The sequence below is a fragment of the Chelmon rostratus genome, chromosome 7 (assembly GCF_017976325.1).
Source record: "Chelmon rostratus isolate fCheRos1 chromosome 7, fCheRos1.pri, whole genome shotgun sequence".
Classification (NCBI taxonomy): domain Eukaryota; kingdom Metazoa; phylum Chordata; class Actinopteri; order Chaetodontiformes; family Chaetodontidae; genus Chelmon; species Chelmon rostratus.
In genome coordinates, this window is record NC_055664.1 from 23,765,586 (window position 1) to 23,784,841 (window position 19,256).

Below are 19,256 nucleotides of genomic sequence, written 5' to 3' on the forward strand. Positions count from 1 at the left end.
GATTGCTGAAATCTAGGAACACTGAAATACGAGCAGTCTTTAAAATGGAATGAAAAATGCTTGCTTACTTTTTTTCCTTACTTTTGATGATTCCAAGGAAGGGGGTTGAAGTTGTTATATTCTGTTAAAGGTGGGCAAGCAAGCATTTAAATGTACCTAAGTAGCACACTAGTTTGTGAACTTGACTTGTCTATGACAATAAAAAAGTCAGTGAACCAGCTGATTCTAAATGATGATCTGTAATTGGTGTGTTTATAAAGAAATGTCACATCTGCCACTAAAACATTACATTTCCTTTAGATAGGTGGTTTTTCTTTTTTCATTTTTAGAGCGCCATATTAGATGCACTGAAACTTTCTCAGTGTTAGTTCAGCATGCAAAAGGTAGTTATGCCACCAGATAACATATTGGATAGATGGTGCCAAGTTACACCCATTACTACACTGTCCAAGAAGCATACGGATATGATGTTCACAAGTGTTGCAATAGTTATATAGATACTGCATTGCACATATTCACCTGCATTTCTCTCCTCAGAGCTGGACAAGGAAGCTCAGGCCCTGCAAGCACTCTTGAGTGCCATCAGTAAACCTGTGGTTAGTATTCACTCCTGCATCTTTGTTTTTCTTTATCTAATGAATGCAGTTTGCATGATTTTATGTGGCTGTTAGTGCTGTGATCATGAAAACTCATAATGATGCTAATGTGTTGCCTCATTAAACATTCTATTACCATCCATGATGAATTCTTGCTGACATCTTGCGAATGGAGTCAGACCTGCTGACTAGCATCCATGTAGGGATTTATATTCAATCATGTGCCACCACACAACAGTGCTGGCAGTAACTGAAAGGTTTGAGCTTTGCTTTGAAAGAAGAACAGATTTTTAACTAAATTAGTTATTGTTACCTCTTGGTACTATGCTTGTTGGCTCAGAGACAGCTATTTATTTTGTCCCAAAATATAAGATTGCATAAAATAATCAAATAGAAACATACATATATTCAAAAGTCAGCTTTTTTTTAATTCATTGAAATAACCCTTAAAAAAGCTTTGTTTCATGGTGCTGGGCTTACAGTAGCAATGTAGATAAACAGAGGAGAATAGCTGTTGTAATAGCAGCTGGATAGGAATCAGAGCTAGAAATAGAATTTCCTTGACCTCATACGTGAAGATGGGATTTGTCATACACTGTTTCTACGGTCTGAACTCCCTGTAAAAGTAGCAAAACAAGTCTATTGGAAAAATGATGGCTCAAGTTAAGGGAGGATGTCTAATACAGGGAAAGCTGAGCTTCAATGGAAAGTGAATTTTCTTTGTCTTTGCTGCCACTCTGGTTTGTTAAAGGACTGAGAATTTAACTGTGGAAGGTAAAGGAGTAAGGTGGGCCCCCGAGGGTAGAGGGGAGGAGGAGGTACAGACTTGGCCTGATTGAATTCTTCCACATATGAATCCCCCCTGCAGTGTAGCTCAGGTTATTTTTAAACCTCGTCAAAACAGAATAAAAAAAAAATCTTAGGGTTGCACAGCACATGCTTGCCAAGTGCTGAAATCTTTCTCCCAGAGTGCATCAGCTTGAATATTTTGATCCCTGTCTCTTTGTCTCTACCGAGCAATGTGATTTTTGTGTTGATTTTGGAAACTGAAGAATAAGAAATTTTCTTTAATACTTGGAAGCGTGGTGCAGGACTAATTACCAGATGTGACTATCTTTGGATTTGGGTTTAGGGTAGTAAAATTTAGAAGTGATTGTATTTTAAGGTTTTGCAGGTGCTGTGGTTACAAAAGTAAAAGCCTTCATTCCATGTCCAGACTTAATACCCATGAAACTTTCATGTGATAGGTGTCAGACATCCAGGCAAGAGGAGTGGTAGTGAGCTGGAGTGCGCCCACCAGGTCAGAGAGTGAGAACGGCAGTGTGGAGGATGACTGCAGCCCCCAGGAGCCCCTCAGCTATGAGGTCTCCATCTCATTTAGTGGCAAAGATGGAAAGTACAAGAGCATGTACTGGTGAGCATGAGCAGCAAGATGCCACAAGGCTGAACACCAACTGATGTTAGATATTTAACATAGAAAGGTATGTGAAACAACACAAAATATTTTTTGTCTGTTTTCCTTTGATGCAGTGGGGAAGAACTAAGTGCTACTTTAGAGGACCTTCGACCAGCGACGGACTATCATGTCAGGTTGGCATAACCCTCCACCTACCTTTGTTTTAACTACAGTGTTCATGCACAGAGGAACAATTTGTAACCAGTTTGTTAATTTTTCCTCAGGGTCCAGGCCACGCGCAACTGTTTACAGGGAAGCCCGTCGGAGGCTGTGAGCTTCACCACTCTATGCTGTGAGCCGGATCCTCCCAATCCTCCCAGGAAGGCCAGCGGGACCAAGAACACACTCGTACTCCAGTGGAAGGTAAACAGCAGGTTGATTGATGCAGTCAGGATTTAAAAACAATTTTAAGGGTGGAGAACAGGTAGAAACAGAAACAGAAAGCAAGGACTTGTAAAAAATGTGAAACATGGATTAACCAGACATTTAGATCGTGGGATCATTTGTGAGACATAGCACCATTAATATACACACAATATCATATTAAGTAGCCTAACGGTAGGAGAAATTGTTTGATGACTTAAAGTTCATCCACGAAAGATCCTCTGACTGGCTGGAAGAAGGAGAAAAAGTCCCAAACTTTTCCATGCCCACGGTGCATATATTAGAGGCATGTCTATTTTACGTGTTTTAGTAATCAAACAACATATGGTTAATCTACAGGCTCCATGTGACAACGGTTCCAAAATCCAAAACTACATTCTTCAATGGGATGAGGTATTTATTTATCATTAAAGACATGTTGAACATTGCACCACACACTCATGTTTTATGTGCAATGGAGATTTTGAGTTACTTGTTCTTAAAACTAAAGATTTTGTTCTCTGAAGGGAAAGGGCACTGGGATTTATGAACAGTGCTACTATGGACCTCAGAAGCAGTACAGAGTGACCAAGCTTTCACCAGCTTCAAGATACTCCTTCCGCCTTGCAGCCAAAAATGACATGGGTACAAGGTAGGCGCCATAACCTGCTAGATTATTTGCTGGATGACACTTTCCCTGTTGTCCATCTTTATGTTACTGTTTGTTCCATTCACTATCTCCATCTGTGTGCCCATGTATGTCTCTCACTCTTTCTCTCATGCCTTTTTCTCCCATTCTCTCCCATCCTCTGTCGCTCTCTCTGCCCTCCCCAGCGAGTTCAGTGAAGTGGTGGACCTGTTCACCTCATGCAGTGTGCCATTGCCACCCTTCCCTCCAGAGCTGGAGATGGCGGGGGTGACCTGGCTATGTCTGAAGTGGCAGAGGCCCACTAGCTCTCCAAAGGAGGATGACATCTACTATATTTTGGAGATGGAGGAAGAAGGCTCGGTATGTCTCTCACAGTCTCTTTTTAATTAGAGAAACCATTTGAGATCGAAACCCATAAATAGCACAGCAGTTCATGCAAGTAAAGGTTTTCTGTACAATATTATACGCAGTGTTTCTCTTCTAAGTGAGGTTCTTGCTGCTGTTGCAGGGCCATTACTTCTTTGAGGGCAGTACTGCAATGCATGTCTTTGGCTTAAGTTCATCTTCAGACAGCATGAAATATGTACACCATTAACAAAGTACACTCACAGTTTTCACCATTATTATCAATTAATAATAGACATCTATTTTCCTGGTTGATGTGCATCCTTGTGTTAGCTACTCAAGTGTATTCAGGCACTGTTTTTTTACTTCAACCCATATGAAAGGAAAAGTCAAATTCACATCTCTTTCTTTTGCATCACTTCATCAGTTTTCTCTAAAGGTTCCATGACATTTATAGCTACTGTCACCTCTGCCTGCACCACAAGCAGCTACCTGCAGACATGGTGCCTGTCAGGGAAAACATAAAAAAGTTCCCCAAACCCCTGAAGCTGTTTGTCTCCTGCAGACCACTTTGTTTTCTGCACTACAATGGTTGTCTGGTAAGTCATTGCTCACCTGGTTGTTTTCTTTCTCTGTTTGTCATTTGTCTTTGTCCCAGGGATATGGCTTCCAGCCAAGCTACGATGGTGAAGAACTCTCCTGCACCGTCAGGAATCTCCACAGGAGTACGAAGTACAAGTTTAGGGTAAGGGAGCCCTGTGATGTTTGCAGTCAAAGCTGGTGATCCACAGGTTTAATTTAGGCTGCAGTGGAGTGTGTATGTGTGGAGGGGACAGGCTTCAGGCAAGGAGGGTGCTGAGGCCCACACTGGCCCTATGACTCATCCGTTTGCAGGTTTCTGCCAGCAGGGCGGTGGGCAACTGACAGCATAAACAGGAGGACTCCAGTGCTCATCACATGCAGGGCCACAGTGAGAGGCTAGTCAAGCAAAGGGTTTGAGCCGTAGTAGCTTTTTGGCCAGCAGGAATGGGACCAACTCAAGGGACAGACAAGTGTCTTTTTTCCCCCTAATGTCAGTGTATTTCTCTCTTTGTCTTTAACCCTCTCCCTCATTCTTCCCCTTCTTGCATTCTGATTTATTCTTCTACATTGTTACTCTGCTGACTGTTTGACCATTGACCATTTACCAAATGGTTCTGATAAAGTTCAAGATGTCATAGACGATTGCAAGAAGGAAACAAGATGCTCCTAATAATAAGCTTAATGGCAGCAATCCACTGAGAAAAGTTGGCGTAGTCAGTCAAATGAAGGCAGGTGTTGCATCTGCATGTGAATTAAAATAGGTGGGGTCAAATGGAAATATTCAAAAATCACTTTTTCTTCAACATTTTTTTTAAGTGCTGTCAGTTTTGTGTCAGAGCTTTGATTAGCCATGTTCAAACAAAAATTAAATTGTTTTGACAGCTTTGCTCTGTACTGGTTCCCATGACTGACTTAAGGCATTCCAGGTATATTTATAAATGTGCTGAACATCTTAAATTTGCCTTTGTGAAAGCTGCAGGTAGCCTCTGTGTATTGTTTCTGTTTTTTCACTCAGAGTTTCTGAGGGTGACAGGGCAAAGGCACAACACATCTTATGATCGATCAGTTAATGAATTTAGAAACTTGCACATTTTAGGGCAGAAGAACAAGCCTCTTGCATTAAAATGTGATTCTAATACTGCCGGTTTAGCCGTTCAGTACCCACTTAGGCCATTTATCCTGAGTATAAGTTAAATTATATTTCATAATTCGGTCAGTTTGGCTAAATAGCTGTGCTTATACTGAAATTATACTCAACTGAAGCTGGGAGCTGCACCACAGGCATTCAAAATGGCCTGCTCCTTAACACTTGTTATTTTTCTGCAGCAAGTGACAACAAGAAGTGCTCTTTCTGTCAAGTGCTTAAGAACATGAAATCATATTAATGCATAGACTGATGAGAGAATAAGGAAGCTTTACTCACATTGCCTGAAAGGTCTACAAGACAGCATTGCAAAACATGATACTGACAGAAATGTATAGAATTACCTAAACAAACCACTATATGCACAAATGATAGAAATGTTCATTACTCACTCTCAAGGCTCCCTCCCTCCCTCATTTCCAATTATCCAGCTGCGCAGTGTGAGGGGAGCCTGGGTGCTGTGCAGGTTTGTGTTGGTACACTCTGTGGATGAGCTGTACTCAGCAAGCTCACAGAGATTTCCATATTATCGCAGATGTGCGCCATTGAAATGCAAATGCCACTGAAGCTCATTGCCTCATTTTTTGATTGTAAAGCTTTTGGTGTATGTTGAAACATATCTGTAGATACTTCACAGCTGAATCTTTCTGATCATGATAATGTGGTATTTGTCTGTGACCATTTTAGTTGCAGGCAGTGTTACACTCACTCTCTCAGATCCCTTCATTACCCTTCTCTGAGTCAAGTCAGCGCTTGTTATCAGGAAACATAATGACCTTTATACACTTGCCCTCGTTGACTGTGGAAAAAGTAGCCAATATTCTGACAGGAATCACGTGACTCCTCACTGCCTGTATTCATGCACTTTCTTCAGGTGGCGGCATACAACTCAGAGGGGAAGAGTAACCCGAGCCAGGTGGTCGAGTTCATCACAAAGCCAGACAGGCCCGGCAGTCCCTGCAGGCCTGTCATCAGAGGAAGAGTCTTGCCCAACAGCTTCAAGATGGCCTGGGGTGAGCTTTCAGTTGCCCGTTTCCTGATCAAAACCCTTCATTCTTACATGTAGTTGACGGCCAAAAAATGCCAGTTTACAGTTTTGCTTTCCTCACTGAGCTTTGTGTGACCGTAGATGAATCGGCTAGACACAGACGACAATACAAGTAGTCTGTACAGAATATGAATGATAGATGTCGCCCTCATTCAGGCATGTATGACAGCATGAATCCTTCCTAAACCTCACTGCACAAACACATCATTCACTGCTGTACTGATCTCTCCTTCCAGTTTTCGCTACTCTAAATGCCCCTCTCTGCTTCCACTAAAGCTAGATTATGAAGAAATTTGTACATGTAGATGGTGAATTCTACTTTGTAATTACTTGTAATTGTAATACTTACTGAGCTTTTGGAGTCAGATTTCCTGATATAGCATGGTGAAACTGAGCTTGCTGGCATTGCCAGGCTACCTAGGGTTAAAACTTGGTTAGTGTAGTTGGATGATGATTTTTTTGTTTTTGTCTGTTTTGCAATGTAGAACCCCCAAAAGATAATGGTGGAGCAGAAGTCACAAAGTATGTTGTGGAGCTGTCTGAGGGCCTAAGTGGTAAGTTCCAAATAGTGATGATAAAAATTTTTCATTAGTTAAGTTGAACTAATGTTTTGGGCACTGAAAAACATTAGATTATTGAAATCTATCCGACTTTTGTCTGTAACTGTTAATGCTTTGGAGGGTCACAGGGGGCTGGAGCCGATCCCAGCTGACATTGGGCGAGAGGTGGGGTACACCCTCTATGTCCATGTTTCCAGCTCATCAGGGCTGACACATTGAAACAAACAGCCATTCACACTCAGATTCACACTCATGGATAACTTAGAGTGACCTAGTGAATTAACCTACACAGTACAGACTGTGGGAGGAAGCCAGAGCATCCGGAGGAAACCCACATAGACATGGGTAGAACATGCACACTCCACACAGAAAGCAGGTTCAAACCCAGAACCTTGTTGCTGTGAGGTGACAACCGCAGCTCCACCGTGCCATCCTTAATTGAAATAATTGAAATTTATATGCAATGTGTTTGTTCTTAGGCTTGTCATGGGAGCTGGTGTACTCAGGGCCGGCTATGGAGCATGTGTGTGAAGGCTTGAAGCCCGGCTGCTCCTATCAGACACGAGTTTACTGCATGAGCGAGGGGGGACAGAGCCCGGTGAGTCATTCAGCATCAGCATACGTGCATGCATAGGGGCGCGTGGCCTTGTGTTTCGCGACAGGAATTCAGAGAGTTTGCTAATCAGTTTCGATTTTATCACTGGTAGAAAGGGATCACAAAATTGTACCTTTTTTAAATTGACATACTGTGCATGCACAAGTGCTAACATTACTATTAAAATTATAGTCTGTGATGCAGATTTTAACTAGCTTCTTTTCTTTCTTTCTTTTTGGACTTAAAGTGATAAAGCAGGATCACTCCAGTCCACATCCAATATGTAATCAGGCATTCTCACTGTGTGTCTCACAGTGTAGCCATACAGTATAAAACCGGATTATTGTGCACGGTTTTTCTGTTTCCTCTCTTATTACTGATACATTTCTCAGCTGTTACATTTTTTGTAATTGTTAGGGCAGGCAGCCATGAACTGCACCACATCCCATGGTTGATCTGATAAATTTTACATGAATCATTCTAGATATGCACTCTATTTATGGTGACTTTTAATAGGAAATTGTCATTCAGCCAGTGTCCTATGTTGGGAGATTAGACTATGCTTCCTGGTGTGTAAGTACAAGACAAAGCCCACTAATCGATTAACCCTCCCTGCATGTGTCAGAGGATGTTTTTCTTAATTAGCTCTGTTCGCAGACACTCTTCATTAATTTCTTCATCAGCTGTTAGTGCATGCATTTATTAATGACAGGACTTATAAAGAAACATGACTCATGGTGGTGAGATCTTGCCTTTTGGCACAGCACAATGTGACATAACACTCACATGTTGGCTTTTGTCATAGAAGTTGATTCTGAAAAAGACCTATTTTATCGCTCACCAGACAATCTGTCTAACTTAATCCATGACTTTGTAAGCAGTTCAGCATATTTCTCTGTATGCAGGTGTAGCTTTGAACGATGCATTCGCATTTGTCTCATTTCTGGTCTGTTGTAGCCTGAATCAGTCTGATAAGCTGGTGAAAAATCTGTATCCAGTGCATCTGTGTTGTGTGAGAGAAAAAGAGAGGGGGGAGGCCGAGATTGTCAATTTGTTTTTGCTTTTTTTTTTCTCTGGGTATTAATTGGTGTGTTGCCTTCGCTTGCAAGCTGTCGGAGACCCTGCAGGTCCAGACTCCTGCAGTGCCCCCAGGGTCCTGCCAGCCCCCTCGGCTGGTGGGCAAGCCCAAAGCCAGGGAGGTGCAACTGCGCTGGGGTGAGTCATTTCTCTGTAACTCAGATCTGTGTGGGATGTATTCTAGCTTCCGTTGATGCATTTACTTGTCTAGCGAACTACCTCAAGCAATGAGCTTTGATTATGGAATTTGTATTTTGCTGTTTGAACATTTATCTTTGTGTATATACATGTTTTATTTTTTCTTGGAAAACACTTTGTAAAATATATGAATTTCTAAAAACTTGCACACATTTCCTAGGCCCCCCTCAGGTAGACGGAGGCAGCCCAGTGTCCTGCTACAGTATAGAAGTGAGTGGGCTGCAGTCTGAAGAGAGCAGGGAGGTTTACCAGGGTCCAGAGCTGGACTGCTCTGTGGGAGGCTTAATGCCTGGCAAAACCTACAGTTTCCGGCTCAAGGCAGCAAACAAGGCTGGGGTGAGCAAGAATGTCAAAACTCATTTATCAATAAAAGGAGAAGGGATTGTTTTTTTCTGCTACATGCTTTCAACCCTCTCCCATTAAATGTGATTTAAAAAGTCCTAATGTGACATTTTTCAGTTGTATTGAGTTGTTTTTGTTCTCTTGTGTGGACAGTTTGGACCTCTTTCCGAGCGGTATGAGGTTACAACTGGCCCTGGGGCCCCTGAGCAGTGCAAGGCTCCTTCCACCACATGCAAATCCCCCAGCTGTGTTGTTGTTAGCTGGGAGGTAAGACCAGCTCCACTTCTGTTCCCCCACTTATGTGCATGAACTATAATATCACATATATCGTTCTGAGAATATATTGGAAACACATAGCTGCGTTATTATTAAACCATGTCTTTAGTTTAAGTGCTGGTGGCCACTCTCATTGGTTGTTTGCCTTCTAGGTCCCTCCTTGCAATGGAGCTCCAGTGACAGAGTTTCGTCTGGAGTGGGGAGCTGCTGAGGGCAGCATGCAGGTGTGTTACAGTGGACCAGGGCTCAGCCATGAAATGAAGGGGCTGCTGCCTGCAACCAACTACTTCTGCCGGACACAGGTGAGCACTAATAAAACGTTGTTTTATGAAGCCTGATCTAACGTTCATCTGTTCGCACTGTTTAAAAAAAACTTGAAAAATGGAATCAGATCTCACCTTACGGTGAATAAAGAATGATAGCTCACCTTACACACCCTGTCTGAGTAATTTCAGTCTGATTATTTTTGTGAAGACTTCATCAAGAATCTAGGGTGCTCTCATTAATATGCAGCATGGTTTGACTTTACAATAATTTGGTATAGGTCGGCTCTACTAGAGTTTGCTCGATAAGAGAAGCAAGGATCAGCAGAAAATTTTTATAGCAATGTCGGTATAAGAATATGCAAATCTCTAGTGGCTTCTTCTCACCATCATTTATTCACTGTATTTGTTCTTCTTTTTCTCAAAGAATTGGTTTATTAGTGTTTTCATTTCCACAATTTCTCTATCTGCCATTGTGGCTCAATGGATAAAGTGTGATTCTAACACTGTCAGGGTTTGGGGTCCAGTCCCTCTCAGGCATGACAGTGTGTGAGGAGTCCTCATTGTCTCATTGTATGTGGAGCTCACGTAGGCTGAATCGCGGACATTCCTTCAGCCTGAGTAGGACTCATTAATCCAGAATCATAAATCCATATGTCCCACTTCAGTACTCCTAATTGTCTAAAGCATTGCAACCAGGATAATCACAATATGCCAACATGTTGCAGCTGTGTTTTGGATGATAACTATGGAGAATTTAAAAAGAAATCTACAATACGTATAAAACACATTTTATGATGATTTGGAGAACATCTGTGAACTTGATTTTTGACATGATGCTCTTCTCACATCAAGTGCTGTGTCAGATTTTATTTATCAACTGCATACTAGAAGATGGTTGTTTTTTAGACTTTGTTTTTAGGTTTAATTTTGTGTGCTTGCCTGATATGATTGGCTGACTAATGCTTACTGAAGACCTACAGTACACAAACAATGTCTCGTGCTGTTGCAATGCATTTTTAGACTGTGACCAAAGACGTCAGCGTTTATGTAAAAGAAGGGACAAATTTGGCATTTAGACAGTGGCTTTGACCTTTGGGTCTGGTTCAGGCTTTCCATGCTTTTCTTTTGCAGCTTCTTTTGTGGTCTAGCAGGGACGACACTGTTTGCTTATGGGTTATCCCAAAAGCAGTGTGTTTATTTTCCCCACCTTCTCTATTGGTCCCCAGTACAGGCAGCACTTGTCTGGTACAAGTAATCAGACCATCACTAATTATTACACTGTGGTCGGGCTAGAAAGCCAGACTTTCATTATAATAGTTGATTAAAAACTCAAATTGTCCTAGTTTTTCAAATTGTAATTTTATTTAGGCTTGCCTAGAATATAAAACCACACACTTCTCAGTATTTGTTAGCACCCTTACCAATTATGTTTACATTGGAACTCCACCTTCTGGTCAAACGTGGACGTTACACATGTGTCCTTTCCCGTCACAGGGGAGCGTTGATGTTGACTTGATTAGCTGACTCCTGTGTGTTGCTCTTGCGCAGGCTGTGAATGTGGCTGGCGTGGGCCCTTTCAGCGAGGCAGTGTTGTGCCAGACGCCCTGCTCCGTGCCTGCAGCCGTCAGCAACATCTACGCCCTGAAGGAGTCCGAGCTGCAAAGGTACGAGACTGTGGTGGACGCAGATGAAGACGAGGAAGATGAGGATGCCGTTTCCCAGCCGCCACCATTCTACTCTCCGTCCACCTGCCTGGGTATTTGTTGGGACCCCCCATGTGATCACGGTTCTGAAATCACTTCCTACCTGATTGATCTCGGAGAACGTCAGCCCATTGTTGTTGGTCCCATCACCAAACACATCATCCAGCACCTGCAGCCTGACACCAGCTACAGGTTAGTGCTGCCTCATTGTAACCTCAAAAGGACATGAAATGTCGCATTCCGCTTGTACTACTTTGCACCTTTCAGATGTCAGCAAAAGCTAACAAGTGTTTTAAACTGTGCTGACAAGTAATAGAATGTGATACAAATCAATTAGACACCACACTCAGTCTGTGATGCTTTGTACCAACAGATGCCAAAGGGGATAACTGAAGTAAATTGTAATGACTTATGAATGAATTAAAGTTATTCTTGCTGGGGCTGGCAGCTGTTTCGGAAACAGTTGAGGTGTTTAGACCTGAGACTAAAATCTTAGTTTTCACAAATCTACCATAGCTCAACTAGTATAAAGCTGGCCGCTTGTCTTTATTTCTTTGTTGTACAGAATTATAAAACAGGTGTAATTTTTTATAAGAATTAGCTCAAATAAACTAAATTTAGTTGCTAAATATTTTAAGAAAAAATGTTGGCCCTACACAGAACTGTGGCAGTAATTCAGTGCAGTCTGGAAGCTGTAGGACTGACATATTTTTCATTGTATCGAGTCTACACATTTGACTTCTAATGAAAAGAAAAGAGGTTGAATGAAAGGGCTTATTTAGAACTTTAAGCCAGTGTGAGTGTGTTCAGAACCAAATACAGAGCCAAAACAACATAAAATGTGTCACTGTTTGACTACTTACAGACGCATGTTTGTGCCATAGCATCTGCTAATGAGATGAAATACTGTTATATAATGTGACTTTGACAGTCGGTGCCTCTGCTCGGGTCACCTCAGTCCTTGCAGCTCTCTAATGATGACATCGCTCATCTTCTTCTTCCTCAGGATCCGAATCCAAGCCCTGAACAGCCTGGGAGCAGGCCCCTTTAGTCACACCTTTAAGCTGAAGACGAAGCCCCTGCCCCCACAGCCACCCCGCCTGGAGTGCACCGCCTTCAGCCACCAGACTCTCAGGCTCAAGTGGGGCGACGGCCCAACCAAAGCCGCCACCTCAGACGCCCTCCAGTATCAGCTGCAGATGGGGGACAAGAGCGGCAGGTCAGGGGCCCATTAGTCAGGCGAGGGGAAGTGACCTGACAAACGATAAACCGATAAGAGAGGAGATTTGTGTTTGAGCAAAAGCCTCAGATAACTGTATCAAGGAGGACGGGGTACATAGAAAGTAATGCACCAGACAGAGTGCCTTTATAGGGAGACCGAAACTGATGCTCTGCTTTAAGACACTGTATATTTCCTGACAGAGGAGTCACTCGTCTCGTTTGCTTTTTGTCATCTTTACCCTTTTACTCATTAAATCCTTTCTCTTTCTCTCTCTCTCTCTTTTCATGTTCCTGTCCTTGCAGATTTATATCCTTGTATAAAGGACCATGCCACACACACAAAGTCCAGAGGCTTAATGAGTCTACCTCCTATACGTTCCGCATCCAGGCCTTTAATGAAGCGGGCGAAGGGCCCTTCTCCAATGTTTACACATTCACCACCCCACGCTCTCCTCCAGCCCCTGTGAAAGGTACAGTGGCAGCCCTTTTTTTTTTCTTCTTCTCTCTCTCTCTCACTCACTAACGCACACACACACACACACACACACACACACAGCTTTTAACTTCAGTTGACGCAAGTTTGACTTGCATTTGATTAAGACCCAGCAGCCTGAGATTCACTTGTCGGCTGTCATCACCACTGTGGTCTGGTCTCAACCAGCCTCTGCAGAGGCTTTTTTGATCCTACACGTTGGAGTCAGTAATGAGGACGTGGGTTTTACTGCCTTATTCTTTTGAATCAAGCAGTCATGTGCCAGTTTGTCAGTGTTACTTAACACTGTTTGTCTCCCCACAGAGTGAAGTGGACACTCCACCATCAACTGTTTGAATTCAGACTAACATTTAGTTTAAAGTCTAGTATCATAATGGCACAAAGGATTGTAACCCTCCCTGTCACTGTATTTTTTTTATATTACCTGTTTACCAGTTCAAAACAGCCACTTATTTTTATTGTTTTTGCTTAAAATGCCACCTACCTAAAGATGAGCATGACTCATAGTAATGACAGTCTACTGAAGGGGGAAAGTTATGTGTAGTTGTCTAGAATTCACATATGAATAATGTAACTTTACAGCAACGGATATTGCTCCTCATTAAATCTTTTCTGGATCACATTGATCCCCTGTTTGTCATCCAGTGGCAGAGGTTCAGTTATTGCAGACCTCACCCATCTTCAATGGCCCTTTCATTCTATCTGTACTCTCTTCCTTCACCTCCAGCCCCTAAAGTGGAGCGGCTTGATGACAACTCCTGCGAAGTCACATGGGAGGCCCTGCAGCCCATGAAGGGGGACCCGATCCTCTACACCTTGCAGTGCATGATGGGGAACTCTGAGTTTAAACAGGTACTGACTAGAGTTGGAACCGATCGGATACAGTATTGTGGTTCGGTAACCCACTCGTCAGATATCAGACTGTTTTCATGTCACCCCACAGTGTGTTAACCAGCATCTTCCAGAGACTGTGAGCCTCCTGCTCCACCTCGTTGCTAGCGTTGAGGGGCGGGAGCCACACCTTCTTTTCAGACAAAAATCCATTCGACTACAACCTCAGATCGGATGAGTTAATATGCTGAATTTAATCATATTACTAAGCGGAGGACAAAAATTCTGTGTATACAGACATCTATGTTTTTTTAAACATGAAAGGAGTTGCCATAGCAATGTGCACTCCTATACCTTTGTATGTACTACTTAACCTACAGTTCAAATACATCGCTTTGGAATACATTGAAAAGTCCCCGTCTACTAAAGAATATGTTTTTCTTCTTGTTCCTACACTTGAATGTTTGAGATTCACTGTGCAGAATGATGTATGTGCAGAGTTTGACACTAGAAGGTTGTTTTTCACATTCAGCTGCTGAAAGTGGAAAGTTTGTCTGTACTCATTGTTCATCATACTCAAGTCCAATTTCAACAAGTGGGCCTATGAGCATCACAAATAGTTTGGAAGCCAGTCCATGTCCAATATTCAACTGGACTAAGTAACTAAACTTTTAAAACAACACATATTTGCATAATATGATGGATTCAGGATTTAATGAGGGAGAAGGAGTATTTTAGCAAGATAAATAATTTTTTTGTGAAAAGTCAAAGTACTGTGTTTTATATACATCTTAAAACATGTCTGAAGGGGATCTTTAAATTTAATGCATTTTTCTTTATTTTTTGCTCTTTTAATTAACATTGTTGTGTGGTTCACTACAGCCTTGTGTAACCTGACACACTATGCCATCAACAACAATAGTTATAAAGGTAATAATAAAAATATTCAGGAAAAAAGAGCTCCAGTATCAGTATCAGCATAGGTCTTGTATTTTGTGTCCTTACCTGCAGCTGACCTGCCATTCATCACATGGCCTTTTTATGCAGGTCAGGATACAGATGGATCCAGGACCTTAATGTTTTCACTGTGGCTTTGCAGCATTCGGTGTTAGTCACCGCTGGCTTTAAATTGCCCATTATGCAAAGGTCATTGATCTGTGAGGTATCCCAGGTGTCTAGCCCCTGCCAACACATTTATTTCACTCAGAGGCCTCCAGCCATGATAACGTGGAATAATGGCCTCTGCAGGCTTATGCTAATCTTGCCGCATCATACGTGGCAATTGAATCATGGAGTTGAAATATGTGGCTGCCATCCTGCATGAGTTTGTTTCCATCCTTTTTGTCAAGCTCACTGGCCTTGTCCTGAAAGTTTAAGAAAGGGGATTTATTCCTTTGCAGAGGACAGGATTTTGTCACAGTTTGCTTCAGGCTTTGAACCAACCAGGTTGGTGCAGTTTGTCCAGACAATTCAACAATGTTTATATTTTTGCTGTTTTGAAGTCCAGCTTAACCGTGCAGTACAAGCTCAATACAACACAACAAACCAAACTAATTTCAACCAATATCAGTCACCAGGTTCAGGTTTATATGAAAAAGATACCTTTCAGCAGATGAATTACAGTATTCCCTCTGTGGTATATTTTCAGAAACATGATGAATGCAAACAAATATAATCTCTCTCTCACTCTTGCCTCCTGTTCACAGGCCTACAAAGGCTCTGCCACATCCTTCCATGCCCAGAACCTGCAGTCCAATAGCGATTACCGTTTCCGGGTGTGTGCTGTTAGGCAGTGCCACGACGCCCCTGAGCTGAGCGGTCCCTACAGCCCCACAGTCACCCTCTCCCCCCAGCGGAATGACGTGGCAGTGGGCGGCGGTGCAGCCGGCTCGGGGTCCAGGGCCGGCACGGAGTCCAACCGAGGCAGACGAAGCCTGACGGACGAGCAGTGTGCTTTCCTCCTCCTCATGGTTTTTGCCGTCATCGCCATTCTCATCGCTTTTGTCATCCAGTACTTTGTCATTAAATGAGCAGTTTGTGCCACCCAGCTGCAGGGTTATAGCTTTATTCTTTCCCCCTCTCTCTGTTGTTTTGTATTCTTCGTTTTGTACTTCTTGTTTTCTGTTGTCAACAGAGTAATGGCATTAGACGCATTGTGGTGCAGTGGGAGCACGGGCTGGTGAGTGAAAGCTGAATAGCAGTTAAAAATTGAGGATGTAACACCTTCTTTGGAACCTGTGATACCTTCCTGACTCTCCTGCCGTTGTCACCCTGTCCCAACTTTGTTGTAATCTGTTGTTCAGTTCAGATTTCTGTTTCATCATGATCAGCTTCCTGTACACAGAGGGATATGGTTTATTTTGGGGAGAGGGTCGGGGGGAAAGGGGCGCGTTGACTCATCTACTTGTCATATATATTAGTACGTGTGTATAGAAGTAGTCATTATTTATATTTCCATTGATGTGTCCAGTATGAAACTGTTTTTGATAGACGTGTTCCAAAAATAGTATGTAGGTGTGTCATTAGCCTACGTGCTGTTTGATCCTGGGACCTGGTGGGCCAGTGTTTGCACAGTGGGGTGTGTGTGTCCAGATGTGTGTACTGTATGAAGTTAGTGCCACAGAGGTACACAGCTGGGAGGGCTTCAGGGCCAGATGAAGGGACTTAACCCCCTGCTGGAGTTTAAGGGGTCTAGTGAGAGAGGAAACGGAAATGAGAATCTTGTTCACATTATAGAACGTTCATTTAGCACTTTCCAACCTTTTTGATGTTCAGAATGTTTAAGGATGCAAAAATGACTGGAGAAATGTTAGTATATTTTTGTACAGTGAAGACACAAGGACCTGTAAGTTTGACAAAAAAAATTGCTCAGTATAAAGTTAGACAACAAAAACCAAACTAACAGTGAATTCTAATTATTTTTACTATCATATAGTTATACTGCTGCTTTACTCCGAAATATTGTTGTTCAGCACAAAAAATGTATGCTTACCTATATGTTTTATTTTGTTTTTGTTTCCCCAGTAATTGATTTTGCACCTTAGTGAAAGAAAACCTTGACTGACTGCGTCTTGGTCTTGTGATGCATTTTATAGAACACACTTTGAGATTGTGCAAGCCCTACTTGTGTTTTGGGTGTTTTAAAAGTCGTAGTACCACATAATGTGTCACTGAAACAGCTGATCTATCTCAGCCAAAAAAAAAAAAAAAAAAAAAAAAAAAAAAAGAGAAAATAAAGTATGTACCAGTTGTTTCAGAGGCCTTAATTGGAGAGGAAAAAAATCTCGGGAGAATTTTCTTAATTTCTCTTCAGTTTTGATGGTTTTCTTTTAGTGTTAGAAAACACTAAAATGTGTTTTAGTTACTTTTATTTTTGCAACATTTATTTGATGTTCGTAATCATACGTAATCGGAGAGAAATTGAAAGTAGTTCTATGTATTACTTATGATTTTTGATTTCTTTTGTCAAGTTATACATGTGTGAAGTATATTTTTTTATAATATTGAAGTAATATAAGTTAATACTCTCCAGAGAAAATAATAAATCCTGAGTACTCATGAGTCATGGAATGCAAATGGCAGATACAAAATGTGTTATATCATGTACTTCCTGTGAATCTAAATTTGCCTTTTCTCTGTGTGTTAAGTATTTGTAACAGATTGCTAAAGCTGAGTTTTCAGTGGTAATCTGGCTGTAGGGTTTAGTGTTGTTTGGTTTTGGGCAGATAATTGCTGTTGCAACCATAAAAATGAAATACAGGTACCTTGCAAAACGTCTTGGATAATTACATGATTTGGTCTTTCAGACATTCTGCAAATGTCTTCTCTTTGTCATTTAAAGAATTCAAATCCCTATTTTTGATAGCAATTGCAACATGTGCCATTTTAACACCTCTTCACCCTGGGCTTACCACCGTTGGTTGAGGAGATTAACAAAATGCTACAAAAATGAGTAAAATATGCACAAAAATAGAGACCATTTTTATGTAATTTTAATGTTTGCAGTTACCTCATACACCGTACATTCCAAAATGAAAATTTGTTATACTATACATACTACCAGACATATCACTTTAAAATGTTCGTTATGGGAAAATGTATAATCATAGATATGTATCTAAAGTGTATCTGTATAGCCATGATATCTACAAAGGATCCATGCACAATAAAAGATTTATAATTCTTAATCGTGTTTGAAGTTTGAGCATACATTTGTCTTTGAATTACTCATCAAGAACAACATAGCAGTGAAAAAACTTGTATTTTCTTGTATACCAGAAGACATTAAACATAGTTCCAATCAACAGTTTAGCCACCTTTCTGTACACAGTAACAACTAAACAATCATCATCTTTTCTGGTAATCCATTCATTGTTTAAGTGATTTATGAAGCAGAACATCAAACATTTGCTGGTTCCAGCTTCTCAAATGTGAGCGTTTTTGCTTTTCTCTGAATTTTATCGTTGTAAATTGAATTATTTTTGTTTGTTTGTTTTTGGACTGTTGGTCCTGCAAAACAACATTTGAAGAGGTCTTAAGCCCCCTGAAACTGCAATGAACTGCACTCTGGTGGTGTGTGTTAAAATGACTGGAAAGAAACAGACAAAAAGGAGCACAGGGTTGGCATATAGGTGCCAGTGGGTTTTCTGCATTGTCCATTATTCTATATGATTTTAAAACCAAAATGAAAGCACTGACCTTTATTCAGAAAATCTACATTGCTGGTGATTGCAAGGTGATAAAGTCAGTGCTCACAACAACATCCCCCTAAACCAGGATTGAGGTAAGGAAGGTTCAAAAGCTGAAGGATCAAATCTGAATCTGTGATGGCAGGTCAGTCTTGACAGATATTTGTCCACTCAAAGATCAGAGTGAGGAAAATACATGCTTCATTCTGTCAGCTAACAGACACAAAATCTGTACAGAAAAAGCTTCTGTCCTTTTCTTTCCTTGGGTCTATTCTCCTTTCCCTCTTTTTATCCTCTGTTATTCATTCTTTCTCAACATAGGAAAACTTCTATTTGAATATGATCAACTACCAGTTGAGCACAGAATATTAAGAAAACCCAGATGTAATTATGGGGACACTTGTCTGGTCTTTATTTTGTCGTGACTTCAGAGTTCAACGCTGCTGCTTCACCTCAGTGTACTGTGTGTGAGAGGCACTATGAAATGAAAGCTTCTGGAGTGAGATATAAGACTTCCTGTTCACTGCACAAGCACACCTAAGTGGTGTAAACAAGAGAGCCGTGATTAATGAGGGTGTGAGTGGGCTTACTTGTCTCAGTCACCATTCTGCGGACAACATTAGCTCTTGTTGAGAGACAGACTGGATCCCCTTTAAAAAAAATGGACAAACAAGCTTTCCCTGCCGTGTTGCTTTGACAGGAGTAAACAATGACAGAGGAGGGACGTCCCCGCTGCCCCTCTGAGGTCCGAGTGGTGCATCTGGCTATGGGTCAGCTTAGTGTAAACACACAAATGCCCCCTGATGTCAGTGTGACTCTTGTT

The 19,256-nt window shown here is 41.6% G+C and overlaps 1 protein-coding gene across 1 annotated transcript in view; it reads left to right on the forward strand.

Moving 5' to 3' along the window:
• The window catches only part of fndc3a (fibronectin type III domain containing 3A), a 44,777-nt gene extending 26,835 nt beyond the window's left edge, over window positions 1-17,942 (forward strand). Inside the window, exons 7-26 of the mRNA XM_041940359.1 lie at window positions 538-596; window positions 1,844-2,010; window positions 2,127-2,186; window positions 2,277-2,415; window positions 2,776-2,829; window positions 2,943-3,067; window positions 3,250-3,424; window positions 4,068-4,154; window positions 6,010-6,148; window positions 6,669-6,737; window positions 7,223-7,341; window positions 8,448-8,553; window positions 8,774-8,949; window positions 9,109-9,222; window positions 9,384-9,533; window positions 11,046-11,392; window positions 12,207-12,419; window positions 12,725-12,891; window positions 13,642-13,766; window positions 15,452-17,942. Coding sequence (XP_041796293.1) covers window positions 538-596; window positions 1,844-2,010; window positions 2,127-2,186; window positions 2,277-2,415; window positions 2,776-2,829; window positions 2,943-3,067; window positions 3,250-3,424; window positions 4,068-4,154; window positions 6,010-6,148; window positions 6,669-6,737; window positions 7,223-7,341; window positions 8,448-8,553; window positions 8,774-8,949; window positions 9,109-9,222; window positions 9,384-9,533; window positions 11,046-11,392; window positions 12,207-12,419; window positions 12,725-12,891; window positions 13,642-13,766; window positions 15,452-15,775 — 2,915 coding nt within the window. The 3' untranslated portion in view covers window positions 15,776-17,942. The remainder of the gene's footprint in view (window positions 1-537; window positions 597-1,843; window positions 2,011-2,126; window positions 2,187-2,276; window positions 2,416-2,775; window positions 2,830-2,942; window positions 3,068-3,249; window positions 3,425-4,067; window positions 4,155-6,009; window positions 6,149-6,668; window positions 6,738-7,222; window positions 7,342-8,447; window positions 8,554-8,773; window positions 8,950-9,108; window positions 9,223-9,383; window positions 9,534-11,045; window positions 11,393-12,206; window positions 12,420-12,724; window positions 12,892-13,641; window positions 13,767-15,451) is intronic.
• The last annotated feature ends 1,314 nt before the right edge of the window (window positions 17,943-19,256 follow it).